The sequence below is a fragment of the Etheostoma spectabile genome, chromosome 4 (assembly GCF_008692095.1).
Source record: "Etheostoma spectabile isolate EspeVRDwgs_2016 chromosome 4, UIUC_Espe_1.0, whole genome shotgun sequence".
Lineage (NCBI taxonomy): Eukaryota > Metazoa > Chordata > Actinopteri > Perciformes > Percidae > Etheostoma > Etheostoma spectabile.
The window spans coordinates 28,194,045-28,208,974 of record NC_045736.1 but is presented as its reverse complement, the minus strand read 5'-3'; the positions used below and the strand labels follow the sequence as shown (position 1 = coordinate 28,208,974).

Below are 14,930 nucleotides of genomic sequence, written 5' to 3'. Positions count from 1 at the left end.
TTTAAGGGACAGTTTCAGTGCTTTAAAGCTTTAAAAACAGATAAAACTTTTGATAAAAGGTAAGTTGTATTCCATTTTGTGGATGTCATGAATACATCAGATAATTCCAAAATGCTTCTTTGGTTTAGCACAACTCCCATGCGCATGCATGTCTTTCAAAATTGCGTCATCATTGAACTTTACCACCTGGAATTAGTGTTTGGAAATAATTTTGCCACACACAGTCTGCAGCTGTCCTTGTGTCCTTTCGGTTTTGGTACATCCAGTCCTCAGCTGCTATTTTGATAGCCGAGGACAAAAATCCATGCTCTGCCAGTTTGCTACCGTGAAGATTGACGCGTGGGGAGCAAGTCGAGGGAAGAGCTGCTTTCAGAGAATTTAATTTGAACATTTTGAAGTGGCATGACGGTGATAATTCTGAAAGAAAATAAAATAAAACATATTTCATCACTGCGGCTTACCTTATAAATCCTTGGGGTGTCTTTTTCTTTCCTTTTTGCATTTCTTTTTGTTACCATACCAATGGGTTCAGAAGGGACATAGCTACAGTGACGACTAGACGTTTCCTGGGTGAAAGTACTAAAATATTATTAAAGGCCCCATGGCATGTAAATTTCCCTTTATGAGGTTTTTCAACATTAATATGAGTTCCACCAGCCTGCCTATGGTCCCCCAGAGGCTAGAAATGATACTAGGTGTAAACCGAGCGCTGGGTATCCTGCTCTGCCTTTGAGAAAATGAAAGGTCAGATGGGCTGATCTGGAATCTTTCCCCTTATGAGGTCATAAAGAGCAAGGTTACCTCCCCTTTCTCTGCTTTGCCCGCCCAGAGAATTTGGCCCACCTATGAGAGAGAGACATCATGGCTTTCAAACGAGCAAAGTGGCAGTTTTTTCAAGGCCACACCCCCCAGCCTCCACCGTACCCCCCCTTCTCTCCTCCTCGAACGCTACAGACAGAAATGGCTCATACTAAGGAAAGCTCATTGTGGGACTGGCTCTAGTGGCTGTGATTCTGCACCAAGGCTGAATTTTGGGAAAGAGACTTCAGATATGGTATTAGGGGACCACTAAGGTCTATGTAAAAGCATCCAAAGAGCACCATGTCATGGGACCTTTAATTATAGTTTATTAGATTTTGTAAGATTTGGTGTAATTTTGTGTAACTTCCAGCCGTAGCTGTCTCCCTTCTAACCACAAAAAGTGCCTTCTCATGAACATGTTAGCACAATATCGTCTGAAAAGGTATACACAACAATTCGTATGATATCAAATGACCACTGACCAATTACTTGATGGCAGCTTAGAGCCCTACACACCATGTCTCCTCCCTTATCTTTTCTCTGGGATTGTCCCAGCAGGTGGGACCCGACATTACCAGGAGTCAGCCAACATGCAGTATATCCACAACGTTCCACTTCTGAGATTGCTTTGTTGCCACCGGAAGTTCTCCCGGATTTTGCTCTTTTCCGCTTTCTTTGTGTTGGAAAAATTCTTATTGATTTATAAAGACTATGGTTAACTGCTCCTCAGACCTCCGCAGGGTAAATCAAGACAGCTAGCTAGTCTATCTGTCCAATCTGAGTTTTCTATTGCACAACTAAAAATGACTAAAAATGACTTTTGAATGTACACATGTTCCACCAAAGCAAGTTCCTTCCCGAGGCTATTTAACAGCGGCACCGTGGCTCTGTCTGGCATTAGCGCCGCCCATGACAATTGTGATTGGTTTAAAGAAATGACAATAAACCAGAGCCTGTTTTTCTCCCATCCCGGAATGCTGTGTGGACTAGCCAGACCCTCATATGCGGCATTGTGGAGGAAGGTCTGGCAAAGCAAGACTAGCCAACATGAAACCGTATACAAGAAGGTTATGCAATAGAGACGGAAAACAATGCTGATAATGTGTGAGCAAATGATACTAGCATGTTGTATAGAATAGACTAAGGGAGCAACAGCAGTGACATTATGTCATGCAAGGGGCTGATCCTCTGATGACATGCAGAAAGAATCTGGCAGAAAGAATCAGATGTTTTCCACAACCCCACAATCTAGCACCATGCGTTCCTCTCACATGTTTATGGATGCAGAGCAAATGAGATTGGAGACGGTACAGAGGGATAGAATCAGAGGATAAGATCTGGCTGTACTGCAGTCTGTGAAATCCAACATGTATTTCCAGTGGTAAACTACATGGTTCATCCTCTGGCACTCAGATGCACGCACTACGTCATGCCTCCCTTTTTTCATGAAATCATATAACCATTAGTTAAAATCAACACACACTGCCAAAGGGGTTGGTCATTGGAGCCAGTCATCTCTGTTGACACACTGGGGAGCTGAGGATGTCAAGCCTGTCAGGTTGCCCAACACTCCCATCTTGATGCGTTCTTAAACCCCCGCACCTCCATCAACCCCACCCTCCCAGATTCCAAAACAGTTTTTGGATAGTAAAAATGAGAGAACTAGAGAAACATATGAGACAAGGGCTCTTTAAGAAAATAGTAATAATTTATTCACATGTCATAAGACCAAATAATGATAAGTTCTGTCTCCCGGCAGCACAAAAAAAAGTTTAAAAAAAGATTAAATATTAGCAATCACTTGAGGCAGTACCAAAGTAGATTTTTAATGATTGTGAGCTTCATTCCACTTTTGCTCAGATTGTTCACTTCTTTGTTGTAAGGCCCTTGGTTCGTGTTCCGTTTGCTGTGTTCTTTGATTCACCTCAGAACAATATGTAAAATAATATGAATGCTTTTAAAATGATATGAGATGCTGACACCACAGAACCAGCACATTGAGATTTAAGGCTATGCTGTTATTTTACCTGGATATTGTTCTTTACAATCATCAATGAATAAAACTCATGTGAAATCAATATACTTCTGAGTGATAGATGCATTTTGGAGGCAGTTGGCTGGTAGTACCTGGAGTCAAAACTAAACAACGTGGAGCTGCTGTTAGCTGTTATCCTCCACACCGATGGAAGCAATTTTCTGATGATGTTAAATGAACCCCAATTCTTGCCACTTTTAAATCTAAATCAACAACTCTGTTGTTCTCTCATGCCTATGATTGATTGAATATCTTTACTGTACTTTTCTTTCCCTTGTTTAATTCAGAGCAATTTATTATTGCACTGTCACTACACTCAAACTATATGCTGATCTATTATAACTGGTTTCCCCCCTTGAAATGGCCTGTTTGAAACTTCCCTTGCCTTGTATGGTTTTCATTGTTCAATATAATCGATGAATAGGGCTGAATGGGTCACTATCGCATGCTTTATTTTATTCTTGTCAGCCTTCGCGACTCAGTTGTCAGTGTCACTCTGCCGGAGTGTGATGAAGACGGATTTAGCTCAGGAAGTGTTGATTGGCGATGTCAGTCAGCTACATAAGAGGTGCCACTGCTCTGAAATACATCAATGTCAGGCTCCTTCACTAATCTGAGGTCTCTACAGCTTGCTCATTCATCATCATCATCTGCATTTGTTTGGATTTCCATGTCAGGTTGTGAACTTTCCTTTTGCCACTTTTAAATGTCGTACATAAAATCTGACTGAAGAAAAACATACAAATTGTCGTTTGAAAAGTTGTACAGTGGATCTCTGTATTTCAAAGTGTGATGACTATTGGAGAGCTGCAAGAGATTTTCAGGTGATTGGGTACCTGGGTAGCTCACCTTGTAGAGGTGTACTCCTCAATGCAGCGGCCGCGGGTTCGACTCCGACCTGCAGCTCTTTGCTGCATGTCACTTACGCCTCTCTCTCTCCCCCTTCATGTTTTCAGCTGTCCTGTACATATAAAGGCCTAAAATGCTGACAAATGAAAATTGATTATACAATTTGTTGACATTTAATCTCCTGTCAAGCGGTTAATCAACAAAGGCCCCTTAAGACAATTGTAACAATCCATTCATGTGTCATAAAACCAAATGGTAAGTCTTGTCTCCCGGCAACACGACAACAACAAAATTGCTGAAAAGAGAAAATTGATTATCAAATTCGTTGACATAAAATCTCCTGTCAAGCGATTAATCAATACTTGTTTCAAAACTTCTATTTTGGAATTGGGACACTAGACAGATCCCCCCACTCAGCCTGAGATATATTATATTTGGATTGTAACACATGGACCAAGAATTCGTTTAAACACATAGAAAGGTTAGGGTATGGGTAAGTGATCAACATTATATAACGCCTTGATGTGATTCTTTGTAATGACAATTGTGACAATATGTCCATGCATAGTGTTGGAGTACATTTATCTAGTACATGACCATTGCTGTAACTCAGAACAATTTGAATTCACAGTTCGAAATAAAAAGTGTCCTGTACCACTCAAGTATAATTCTTTCCATGAGTGCAGTGGCCTCAGAAATACTTTCATTGGTAAGTACACTGTTGAGAGTGGGTTTGAATGGATGTATTCAAAGCTGTGGCCTCGGAGTCTACAGAGGTGGGGAGGACAAATAAAGATGCTAGGAACGTAACAGGATGCCACACTACATCACTAATCAAGACCATCTTCAGCATCTCTGAGTGTACAATACGCTTTTGCTTCTGGCATTAAAACAATTCATCGTAAAAGGAGAAGAGCATTTTTAGAAAAATGAAAGTTATGGGCGATGTCATGTCAACTTTTACCCTGGTCGGGTTTTTGGTTTTGTAGCCCCTGTGAGGTGCTTCTGGTGTGAGTGAGTCACAGAGTTTCTGAATGGCGGGCTGGGTTTATAAACCTCCGCCAGCCCTGAACGCATGAGTATGAAGGCCACTTGTCTCCGCTGTCTGTCACGTATGCACATGCAGGAAAGTCGGACAGCCTCAGCATTCTTACTTTTCACCCTGGAGGGCACGGGAGCGCAAAGACAGCTCTTCATCATGAGGTCCTTCTCCCTACTGCTTGTCACCCTGTTGTGGGTGTCCCACGGATCTTCAGCGGTCATCACAGGGGTAAGTGAGAGCAAACAGGTAGATACCACAAGGGTGTGATGGGTATATGCAAGTACTTATTTTTTTTAAATATTTTCACAAAGGAAAATGTTGCCTGATGTGTACTGCTTCATTGTTTTTTTGGGGTCTGAAGGGCAAACATTTAGTGCAAGTTATAAACAACAAATGCTGTCACATTTTGACACTTCCAATGGAGGATACTTTGGTATGAAATTAAGTTCTCGAATGCAAAAGAAACAGAAAGAAAATTAAATATTGTAGTGAAAAAACACATACATAAAATACGTATATAAAGTGACAGGACAGAAAAGTTTTATGTATGCGTGTATCATGTCTTATTAATGCTTAGACCAAAGACTCATTGTCACATTTATCTTCACTGTCTCAAACATCTCAAAATATTTATACAGGCTATAAGTATTTGCATTTTACTGTGCTTTTACTGTGATGGAAATTACACTTTTTTTTAATGTAATATAGTTTTTGTTGTTGTTGATTACTTTTAAAGAGACTTACTAAAAAAAGACAAAGACATTGTTTCTTAAATTTTGCTCTGAAATTCGATGCCACACATTCAGCCAGTATGTCAAGCTTTTTCTATACACTAAAAGCATGACGAGCTAATATAATGTAAAAGGAGAAGTGCATCATATCTTTTAATTTATTCACATCAATTTATCACAACCCACCAGTGAAGTTGCAAATTCTTTTGAATGATTTCTCTTTCTGGATCAGGATTTACATAGTTCTATGAGCATAAATCATGGCCATAACCTGCTAATAACACAGCCATCTCTGTCACAACAACCCCTCTGGTCGCTGATGGGAATTGAAAGAGGAGCATGCAGCCGTAATGCATGATACTGTCACATGAAATCACTTCTGTTCCCCTTCGTTGCGTTTCCTTCATCTCATCCAATGCGAGAACTGTCACTAAACTCAAAACAATACATTATTACCAATTCTGAGGTGTTTTGTTGAGGTATGATATGACTGATAGTGTAATAATATTATGCCATAATATACTGTTTACGTAACAGCATGTTTGCAGTATTTTGTGCTGCTAACATATTTCTCATCTATCACAAAAGCTCGCAACCACACTACCTGCATTTTCCTGTTAATATCGTAATTATGAGTAGCTGGCTGTTCATTTGCATTTGTCATTTATTTTTTTACATATTCAAAATAAAAGCTTCATCCATTTATTCATTCGGACCACATTTATTTGAAACAATTTTCAAACCTGAAGGTGATATGGTCTCATAATGTGACGGTGCTATGATTGTAACAGATAGTAACAGTCATAAAGGTAATAATGAGTACATAGTATTAAGGAATTCATTACATTAACTAGTGTACATAACAAGGGTAATTATAAGTTGGAAATGGTGGCAACTTACTTCATGTCAATAAAAGTAATCATTCTTTTGACTCATTCATTATGTAATATGTGTTTAATTGTGTGTGTGTGTGTGTGTGTGTGTGTGTGTGTGTGTGTGTGTGTGTGTGTGTGTGTAGGCCTGTGAGAAGGACTCCCAGTGTGGAGAAGGCATGTGTTGTGCGGTGAGTTTGTGGATCCGCAGCCTGCGTATGTGCACGCCCACGGGACAGGAAGGAGACGACTGTCACCCAATGAGCCACAAGGTGAAATCGTCGACAGGTGTAGCCTACTGTCATCTCATCTGTGAAGTGTCCCACGTCACTGATTTGTCTCCATACGGGGGTGTCCCGGCAGTGATGCTTTCAAAGCACCTCGACCCTCACCTTCAAAATTCACAAAAGAGGCCAGAAAAAACAATGTGTAAGAATCAGTTAACAATAACAATCCTGGACCTGCGAAGTCGACTGACACTTTCATCTCCTTCCATTGCATCCATTATGCCTGATGAACATTTAAAAAAAAAAAATTAATCTAATACCGAAGGTGTCTCTCTTTCTGCTTCCAGGTTCCTTTCAATGGGAAAAGACTCCACCATACTTGCCCCTGCCTGCCCAACCTGTTGTGTGTCAACACAGAGGTGGGGAGATCCAAGTGTCTCCCATCATACAAGTATCCAGATTACTACCTCTGAGGACACTTACAGTTACTCTGTTTGCCGCGCGCTACGTGTGTTTTTTCTTTTTAAATTTTATTTTGAATAAAGAGATATATTTCATATTGCATTATCAGTTGGTTCAGGTTGAATTTACTACATATTTAAAGGATAAAGCCCCCTCTAATTTTAGAATCAATACTATATTTAACGCAATGCCAGGTGGGAAAAGAGGACTGCTCCCTGCTCTCAATGATGATAGTTATGTTGCAAATAGTACAAGACTTCTCCATATATACTGTGTTCTTTCCTTCGATTTTTTTTATTTATCCAGGTAAGTCGATTGAGAACAAATTCTCATTTGCAACGACGACCTGTCACATTCACGGGACAGACCAGACCTCTGTATACTGTAGACCACTCCTCATCTCCACTTGATGGTTGTGGCTTGATGCTACATGAGCTGGTACTAGTATAACACACCCAAATCTTCGAAGAAACTGTTGTTTGCATTTTGGGTAATGCAGGCACCAAGATTTGACAAGGAACAATAATGCTTGGAATAAAGGGTTATACTTGGTTCTGCTGCATTAATTCTGACACCTGATGGGCATTGTAAATTGACGGAGTACTCCTGGGTTTGATCCTTTCCTAGAAAATTAAGTTAATAACTTTGGATACCGAGTTGACCAAGCCAAACCTCATCAGACCATCCTGTTATTTTTATTTTGCTTTGAGGAGTAAACCTCTACATATGTGTGTTCTATATCTGTTCTACGAGGTGAGCTAGCCCGGCCACACAGACCATATTGTTTTATAATTATTTTTTTTAAAAAGCATATTTTTTCAACTGTTCAAATTGTGTTTTAGGAAAAGCCAGTGAGGAGGACAGAGGTCAGCGTACTTGCTTCATGGTCAGAAAGACTGAATTCAATTCAGTTTTATTTATAGTATCAAGTTATGACAAGAGTTATCTCAAGACACTTTACAGATAGAGTAGGTCTAGACCACACTCTGTAATTTACAAGGACCCAACAGTTCTAGCAGTTCCCTCCAGAGCATGCAATAGTGCGGCAGTGGCGAGGAAAAACTCCCTTTTTGGAAGAAACCTCGGACAGACCCAGGTTCTTGGTAGGCGGTGTCTGATGGCCGGTTGGGGTTGAAATGAAGAGTGGAAATAATAGTCACAGTAAAAGAAAATAGTAGTTTGTAGTGGTTCATGGCATAGCAGGGCACTGCACGGCATTACAAGGCACCGCAGGACGTAGCAGGATGTAACAGGGCATCGCAGGACCACGGCGGGAGCTGCAACCATGATTTTGGAGCCTCCCTGATCCAAGGAAATATGCTGGGGGGGAAAAGAACAGGTGAAATTGAAAAGGTCAATAAAAGAGCAAGCAGTAAAAGTCCAGCAACAAGAGTCATATTTCCCCAGCATCACAATGGAGCCTGCGTGCCCTGAAGACAACACGATGTACCAAAACTACCCGGCCTGCATTTGCATGAGAGCACGTGCAGGTGAGGAGTCACAGTAAATCCACCATGAGACATGAGCACGCTGCTAGCAGAGAACAGCCAGCTGTCAGGAACAAGCGAGTGGGCATGTTGGGATGCTAATGGTTAGGGATGCACTGAGAGTAGACTGTGTGTTATGGAGCTTTGTGTTGTATGGCAGATCAGAGAGCTAAAAACACCTCACTAAATTACAGTGATTAAAGTGTGTACTAAGAGAACAGCTCAGCAGTAGCGGTTGGGTTTAATGGAGGCCAATGCCAATGAATGCAACAGCAATTAGTGGAATCAATAGGCTGCTACTGGCTTAAGGAGCGAGAAGGGGACTGGGGTTTGAGGGACTTTGATTAAAAAGCAGGTGCCAGGCAAACAGCCTATTGACACAAATCTAATTAGCTGTAAGTGCTCCGTTGAGAAAGAAAAATCAAGCATCTAACTGTTTAACCCTCCTGTCGTCCTCAGGTCAAATTTGACTCATTTTCAAAAAGTTCCTATATCAGAAATTTGGGTTTCTTTCAACCAAATTGTCCAAAAACATAACGCGGATGGTCCCATACAACGCTCTTTACAAGTTAAATAAATGATCAGTTCACTACTTTGATTAAATGGGGGTGTGTTATTCAGTTTTATAGTGTTTGAAATAAAAAGATCTAAAATAATTGGAAAAAACAACAAAAACGTTTGAAAAAAAGTGCACAAAAACCCTGACAATAACATCGAAAATTGTGACAAAGACATTAGAAAAAATGGGACCGAAAATCCGAAAACAAGTGAAAAAAACTTCACAAAAAGTTGTTTTAATTTGAAATTCTGACCCAGAAAAAAAATGTGCATGGTCGACGGTAAGACAACGAGGGTTAAGTAAGAACCAACAAGCGGTTCATGTTGTATTTTTGGTCCCATTTTGTTGCTAGCCAGGTGTTAAGATGTTAAGGTTTGGTGTCAGGATCGAAGAGCAAAGGTGTCCTTAGACTCTCCCCTTTAACCTGAGGTTAAACACATGCAAGGAATTAAGGTGGATCACAAGGAGGCCTGTATATATACACAGTATATGAGGTCATCATTTCCCCTGAACCCCCATTTAAGACTCCAGTTCAAAATTCTCCCCATCATCACCAACCCAGCCCTCCACAACATAGCCCTCTTCTTCCTCACTGAGGTTATTATTAACGCACCTCTAATCTCTATCTTATTTTAATATGATGATTTTTCCTATTTGTCATGCAATTACCTGTTCATTTATTTTTAATTTCCCAAAATGAAGCTCTGAATGCTAAACACCTTCTCCACACGTACAATAATTTATATATTGAGTCTAATGGTACTGAAATGGTGGAATCCACCTAAAATATACCGACCACATGCACATTTTTATTGATCAAAACTAACAAACCCTCTTGGTTATTAAAGGGGCACTCTGATGATTTTACACATGAAGTTCAGTTTCCTTGTCAAAAGTAGTTCTATTCAGTCTTTGAAACCAGATAACAGTGGTATTGCCTTTTGTGGCTATGGAGGAGTTTTTTTAGGCCCACGAAAGAACTCTCAAGACAAATTTAAACACAAAGTGAGCATTACAAACTGAAAGTGTGGGGTTGGAACAAATTGGGCATTTTAACACTATCCAGTTGGTTTATGGGAAATGTAGGATTTGGAGCTTGACTCTTTCTAAACACTAAAAATCAAGATTCTGCCTCCTCTGCTTCAATTCCGAACCATTCTTCTTTTAATTTGTCTCTTGTGAGTCCTAAAACTTTATGGAAGTGCAATTCTAAATTGTTGGAGTGCCCTTCCAAAAACTTTAAAGCCCCAGAATAAATACCAAAGACAGGACCGTTTTCTATGGCCTGATAAGGAGAAATCCACAATGGAAACAAAGATAATAAAGTCTATATTGATTAGCAATCCCTTTGTTCAAATATGGGGTGCAACTCTCACTTTTTGGAAGTGGAAAACCTTTAAACATGTACAGTAGAGTATGTCAGCCTCGCCATTTAAAATCCAAAGCAACAATCTCACGCTTGTTTTCAGGGGATTTAAAAACAGATTATAGAACCCAAACAATGTATCATCCATTTCCTTATTTATTTACTAAGAAATACAAACAATGCAAACGTCCTTTCCAAAGCACCAAATTGTTCCCATTTCCATATCAGTAGAAAAAAAATGCTATCTGTATATCCACACGGGAATGTGAATTAAGCCATTTGTCAACACAGCTGACCCATGAAGAAGAAGAATAACTTGCAAAATACCTTTAAAGGTCCCATGGCATGTAAATTTCACTTTATGGAGGTTTTTAACATTAATATGCGTTCCCCCAGCCTGCCCATGGTCCCGCAGTGGCTGGAAATGGCGATAGGTGTAAACCGAGTCCTGGATGTCCTGCTCTGCCTTTGAGAAAATGAAAGCTCAGATGGGCCGATCTGGAATCTAATGATGTCATAAGGAGCAAGGTTACCTCTCCTTTCTCCTTTCTCCTTTTCTCCTTCCGTTTTGCCTGCCCAGAGAATTTGGCCCAGCCATGAGAGACATCATGGGTTTCAAATGAGCAAAGTGGCATTTGTTCAAGCCCCCCCCCCCAAAAGCAACAGACTCAGAAATGACACATACTAAAGAAAGCTCATTGTGGGACTGGCTCTAGTGGCTGCAATTCTGCACCAAGGCTGAATTTTGGGAGAGAGACTTCAGATACAGTATTAGGGGGCCACTAAGGTCTATATAAAAGCATCCAAAGAGCACCATGTCATGGGACCTTTAAACAAAACACCTTATCAACACAAAGAATCCCAATGGGTCATGACTCATGTACAACACATCTGGTTAAAAAAGCAAAATTAAAGAGGGAAAATGGCTTTACATTATTTACAAATGTGACACTGTCCTAATTAAAAATATACTGAGATCTGTTTCTCATTTGTGGTATCCAAACGATTAGAAACCAAGTGTGTCACAGATGCTAGAAACGGACTCTAATCAGCGGATAAAATAGTTCTGTTGTGTTTCAGTCATCAGTTCTGCAAAAGGCAAACAACTTCAAAAGGGAGTGACAGGATATAATTTCAAAATATACAAACAGATAGCCAAAGTGACATTCATGTACAATATTGTAGTGGAGCAATAGAACATAACATGACCCATAACTGTCATAGAGGCTAATCTATATTTGGAATTCACCTAGTGGGATGAATAAAAAAGGTGGCAAAAGTGATTGTTTTGTAAAAGCAACACATTCTGCTTCTATCCCTTAATATAGCTGTAATTAGTCTGGTTCGAATTAGCATAAAACAGTATGAATTTACATCATATCATAAAAAAAGCAGGTACAATCTTTGCCACAAATGAAAATGTGGGTAAATTGAACTGCAGTGGGTTCACCCTCCACAACAGCCTGTTTGCTTGTAGGCTACAAACACATTTTGGGGACCAGTCTGTAGCCTACTTTCTGAGATTGAAAGTGTCTTTGGCAGTATTTTAGGGACTGTAACTGTTCAGATGACACAGTATGGCTCCATGGGTGTCTGCGTTCCCAGGCAGCAGGGGAAACAGGCTCTGAGGCGCATCCGGAGCTCCTTGTTGAACAGGAAGCTGATGATGGGGTTCGCACCCGCCTGGGCGAAGCTCATCCAAACCGCAGCGCTCAGGTAGAGCTGCGGGACCGGGGCTCCCCGCGCAAATATTCTCAGGTAGCAGGCGCTTATATACGGAGCCCACAGAATGAGGAAGGTCAGTGTGATCATGTAATACATCTTCCCTATCCGTTTCTCCATCTTAAACTCGTCCAGCACAAGCAGCCTCCGGTTGCCTGGATGCGAAGCTTGCCTGATGCCCACCAGCGTCGGCGGAGTGGGTCCGCGGCCGAAGCCTGCGATCCAGTTGGCGGCGGCTTGCCCTGTGGCCCCGGGGCCGTGGAAGGTCCAGTTCTGGCTGATGGCAGGGACCAGCTGAGCCGGCTTCATCTTGCGGTGATCGTAGACGAAGCACAGCATCTTAATGTAAACCACATGGGTCATCCCCACGATGACGGCCAGCATCAGCATGAAGCCCAGGGTGTCGTTCGCCTTCACGTAGCGGTGCTCGAACGTGCACTGCTCCTCCTCACGGATGAATTTGTAGGTGCCCACGTCGAAAACTGGAGGGAAAGCCATGGCTACGGAGAGAGTCCACACCATGCAGATCACCGCCACGCACGTACACAGATTCATCCTCTTGTAGTAGAACCTGTGGTGGGCGATCGCCATGTACCGGGTGACGCTGACGCAGAAGAGCAGGAAGGCTACGTGGAAGCAGAAGAGCACCGACATGAAGGCGACGATCTTGCAGCTGAGCGCGCTGTACGGCCACGCGGAGCCGCCGCTGATCGATGCCATCACGAAGGGGAAGCAGACGGCCGAGCGGAGCACGTCTGCCAGGCACAGGTCCAGGAGGAAATAGTAAGGAGCCTTGTGCAGCGAGCTGTCTTTCAGCAGCAGCAGCGACAGCGACGCGTTGCCCAGCAGGCTGATGCCCATGATCAGACACAGGGAGGCCACCTTGACCGCAGAGGCCGTGGACGCATAGCTCTGTAATGACGGGCTGCTCTCCCCAAACTCGCTTGTGTTTGCCATCTATGCAGCCGAGGTTGCGTGTACTCCCACATCAATTCATTGACGAGCGGTAGGCTATAGCCTATGTGCTGCCAAGGCTGACATTAAAACAAAAATCAACCTCAATCCTCCACCCCTTTAAAAGAAATAAACAGTCAGAATTAAATTCCACTCAGAAGCATCCGTTCTACATCGGTTCGCACCCACCCCGATGCGCTGTGATCCCCATCAATAACAAACATCTACTATTTCTTTTTCTTCTTCTTGTCCTTCATTTCACAAGTGTCCGGTACAAAAAACAGTCCTGTCTGTTGCTCCAGTGTGTGCCGAATAGAGGCAGCCTGGTTCAGCTTCATACATCAGCTCGGAAGGCATCCCTTCAGCAGACAAGCGGCTCAGAAAACACATTTCAATTTCCATCGATGGCGGAGGTCTCCCGTTCGTCTTGAGGAATAAAAAAGCAGACAATGTTCGGAAGCGTGGCGCAAATACGCATCCACAGTCTCATCAACGACAGCTAAAATCTCACGTATAGCCTACAAAAGCAAAACATGTTTGTAAAAAGCCGAGCGGAGGTCGGAAACTTGCAGAGGTGGGAGCGGTGGATCTCATTCAGCAGCGTCTAGTTTATGCGACGCACGTCCGCTTGCGTGTAGTTAGCAGGCCTGGGATCAGCCAGGAGTCTCATCTGTCTTTGTCTATTGCAATCTGCCTGTCTGCAAGCACTGATGAGATGCAAAAGTTGACAGAGATTGACAGATAAGCCCCTTACATTGCACAATATTGGATGTGATAACAAAAACTTTGATTTTAGGAAAATACTAGGCTTATACAAACATAGTGTAGGTTATATTACATTATAATTAGGATCAGGCCTATTAGAACAGTCGAGCGCACCATGTATGTCCGTTCATGTTGACTTATATTCTTAATTATTGCTAGAGTAGACCAACAGTTCAAAACACACACGCACACACACACACACACACACACGCACACACACGCACGCACACACACACACACTGCATTTCAATTTTTTTTAAAGCTGTTGAATGTTAGTTAATCAAGCCATTGAACCTAAAATTAAGCAAGAAACAAGCAGAATCAGACAAATGCAACAGAGAGAGAGCATACAGAAGTCCTGAGAAGGATTTGTTGAACACAACATCTGAGTACAAGCCCTTTAAACACACACACACACACACACACACACACACACACATACATACACACACATTGATATTATACTGTGTGAACATACAAAAAACACAAATAAAGACAAGTAGTGTTAAATAAAAAATCAAATAGCCTATGTAACTCTTAACCTCTTAACTCATACTGGATTCATGGTCATAGGTCAATGTGTAACTGTAACTCATGTCTTATTTTAGGAGGCCATAGTAAAATAAGATTACACACTTTGTTGAAAGATGACTAAGTTAGCAAACAACAGTGTGGGTTCAAATAAGGTAAAAAGCTGCATAATACATACAGTGGGATCTCAGAGGATACATCTGCAAAGCAAAAGTGGGTCGAATAAAGAATGTTACGTCTGATGTCTGATGATGGCAGAGGATTTGACAAGCAGCTTGAAAACAGCTGAAGAGACCTTTGCATTCTAAAAAAAAACTCAGTGAAAAATTAAAATCTGTTTTTTTGTTTTGTTTATAAGCACTGCCTAAGTGCAATATGACTTCTCCAGATATAAACAACCCAGAATCAAATTATCTAGAATGTGTGATATAAATAATAAAATCTTGCTCTCAGCACAATTTGTGTACTTTGAACTACAGTTGCAATCTGTGGCATGGCTGCACCTGCTGCTGCAGAGGTTCACCAGC

At 41.6% G+C, this 14,930-nt stretch overlaps 2 protein-coding genes across 2 annotated transcripts; one reads left to right on the top strand and one right to left on the bottom strand.

The window, feature by feature from the left end:
• Positions 1 to 4,719: 4,719 nt before the first annotated feature.
• On the top strand, positions 4,720 to 7,192 carry prok2 (prokineticin 2). The gene is given in 4 exon segments (XM_032514354.1): positions 4,720 to 4,747; positions 4,750 to 4,955; positions 6,477 to 6,602; positions 6,905 to 7,192. Coding segments are annotated over 4 exon segments (486 nt in total). The 3' UTR covers positions 7,031 to 7,192.
• A 3,377-nt stretch (positions 7,193 to 10,569) lies between these two features.
• On the bottom strand, positions 10,570 to 13,978 carry gpr27 (G protein-coupled receptor 27). Its single transcript, XM_032514353.1, has 2 exons — positions 11,259 to 13,978; positions 10,570 to 10,758 (listed from the first exon to the last, which is right to left on the bottom strand). The coding sequence occupies exon 1, from the start codon at positions 13,108 to 13,110 to the stop codon at positions 11,995 to 11,997; it is 1,116 nt and encodes a 371-aa protein (XP_032370244.1). The 5' UTR covers positions 13,111 to 13,978; the 3' UTR covers positions 10,570 to 10,758; positions 11,259 to 11,994.
• Between the last annotated feature and the right edge of the window lie 952 nt (positions 13,979 to 14,930).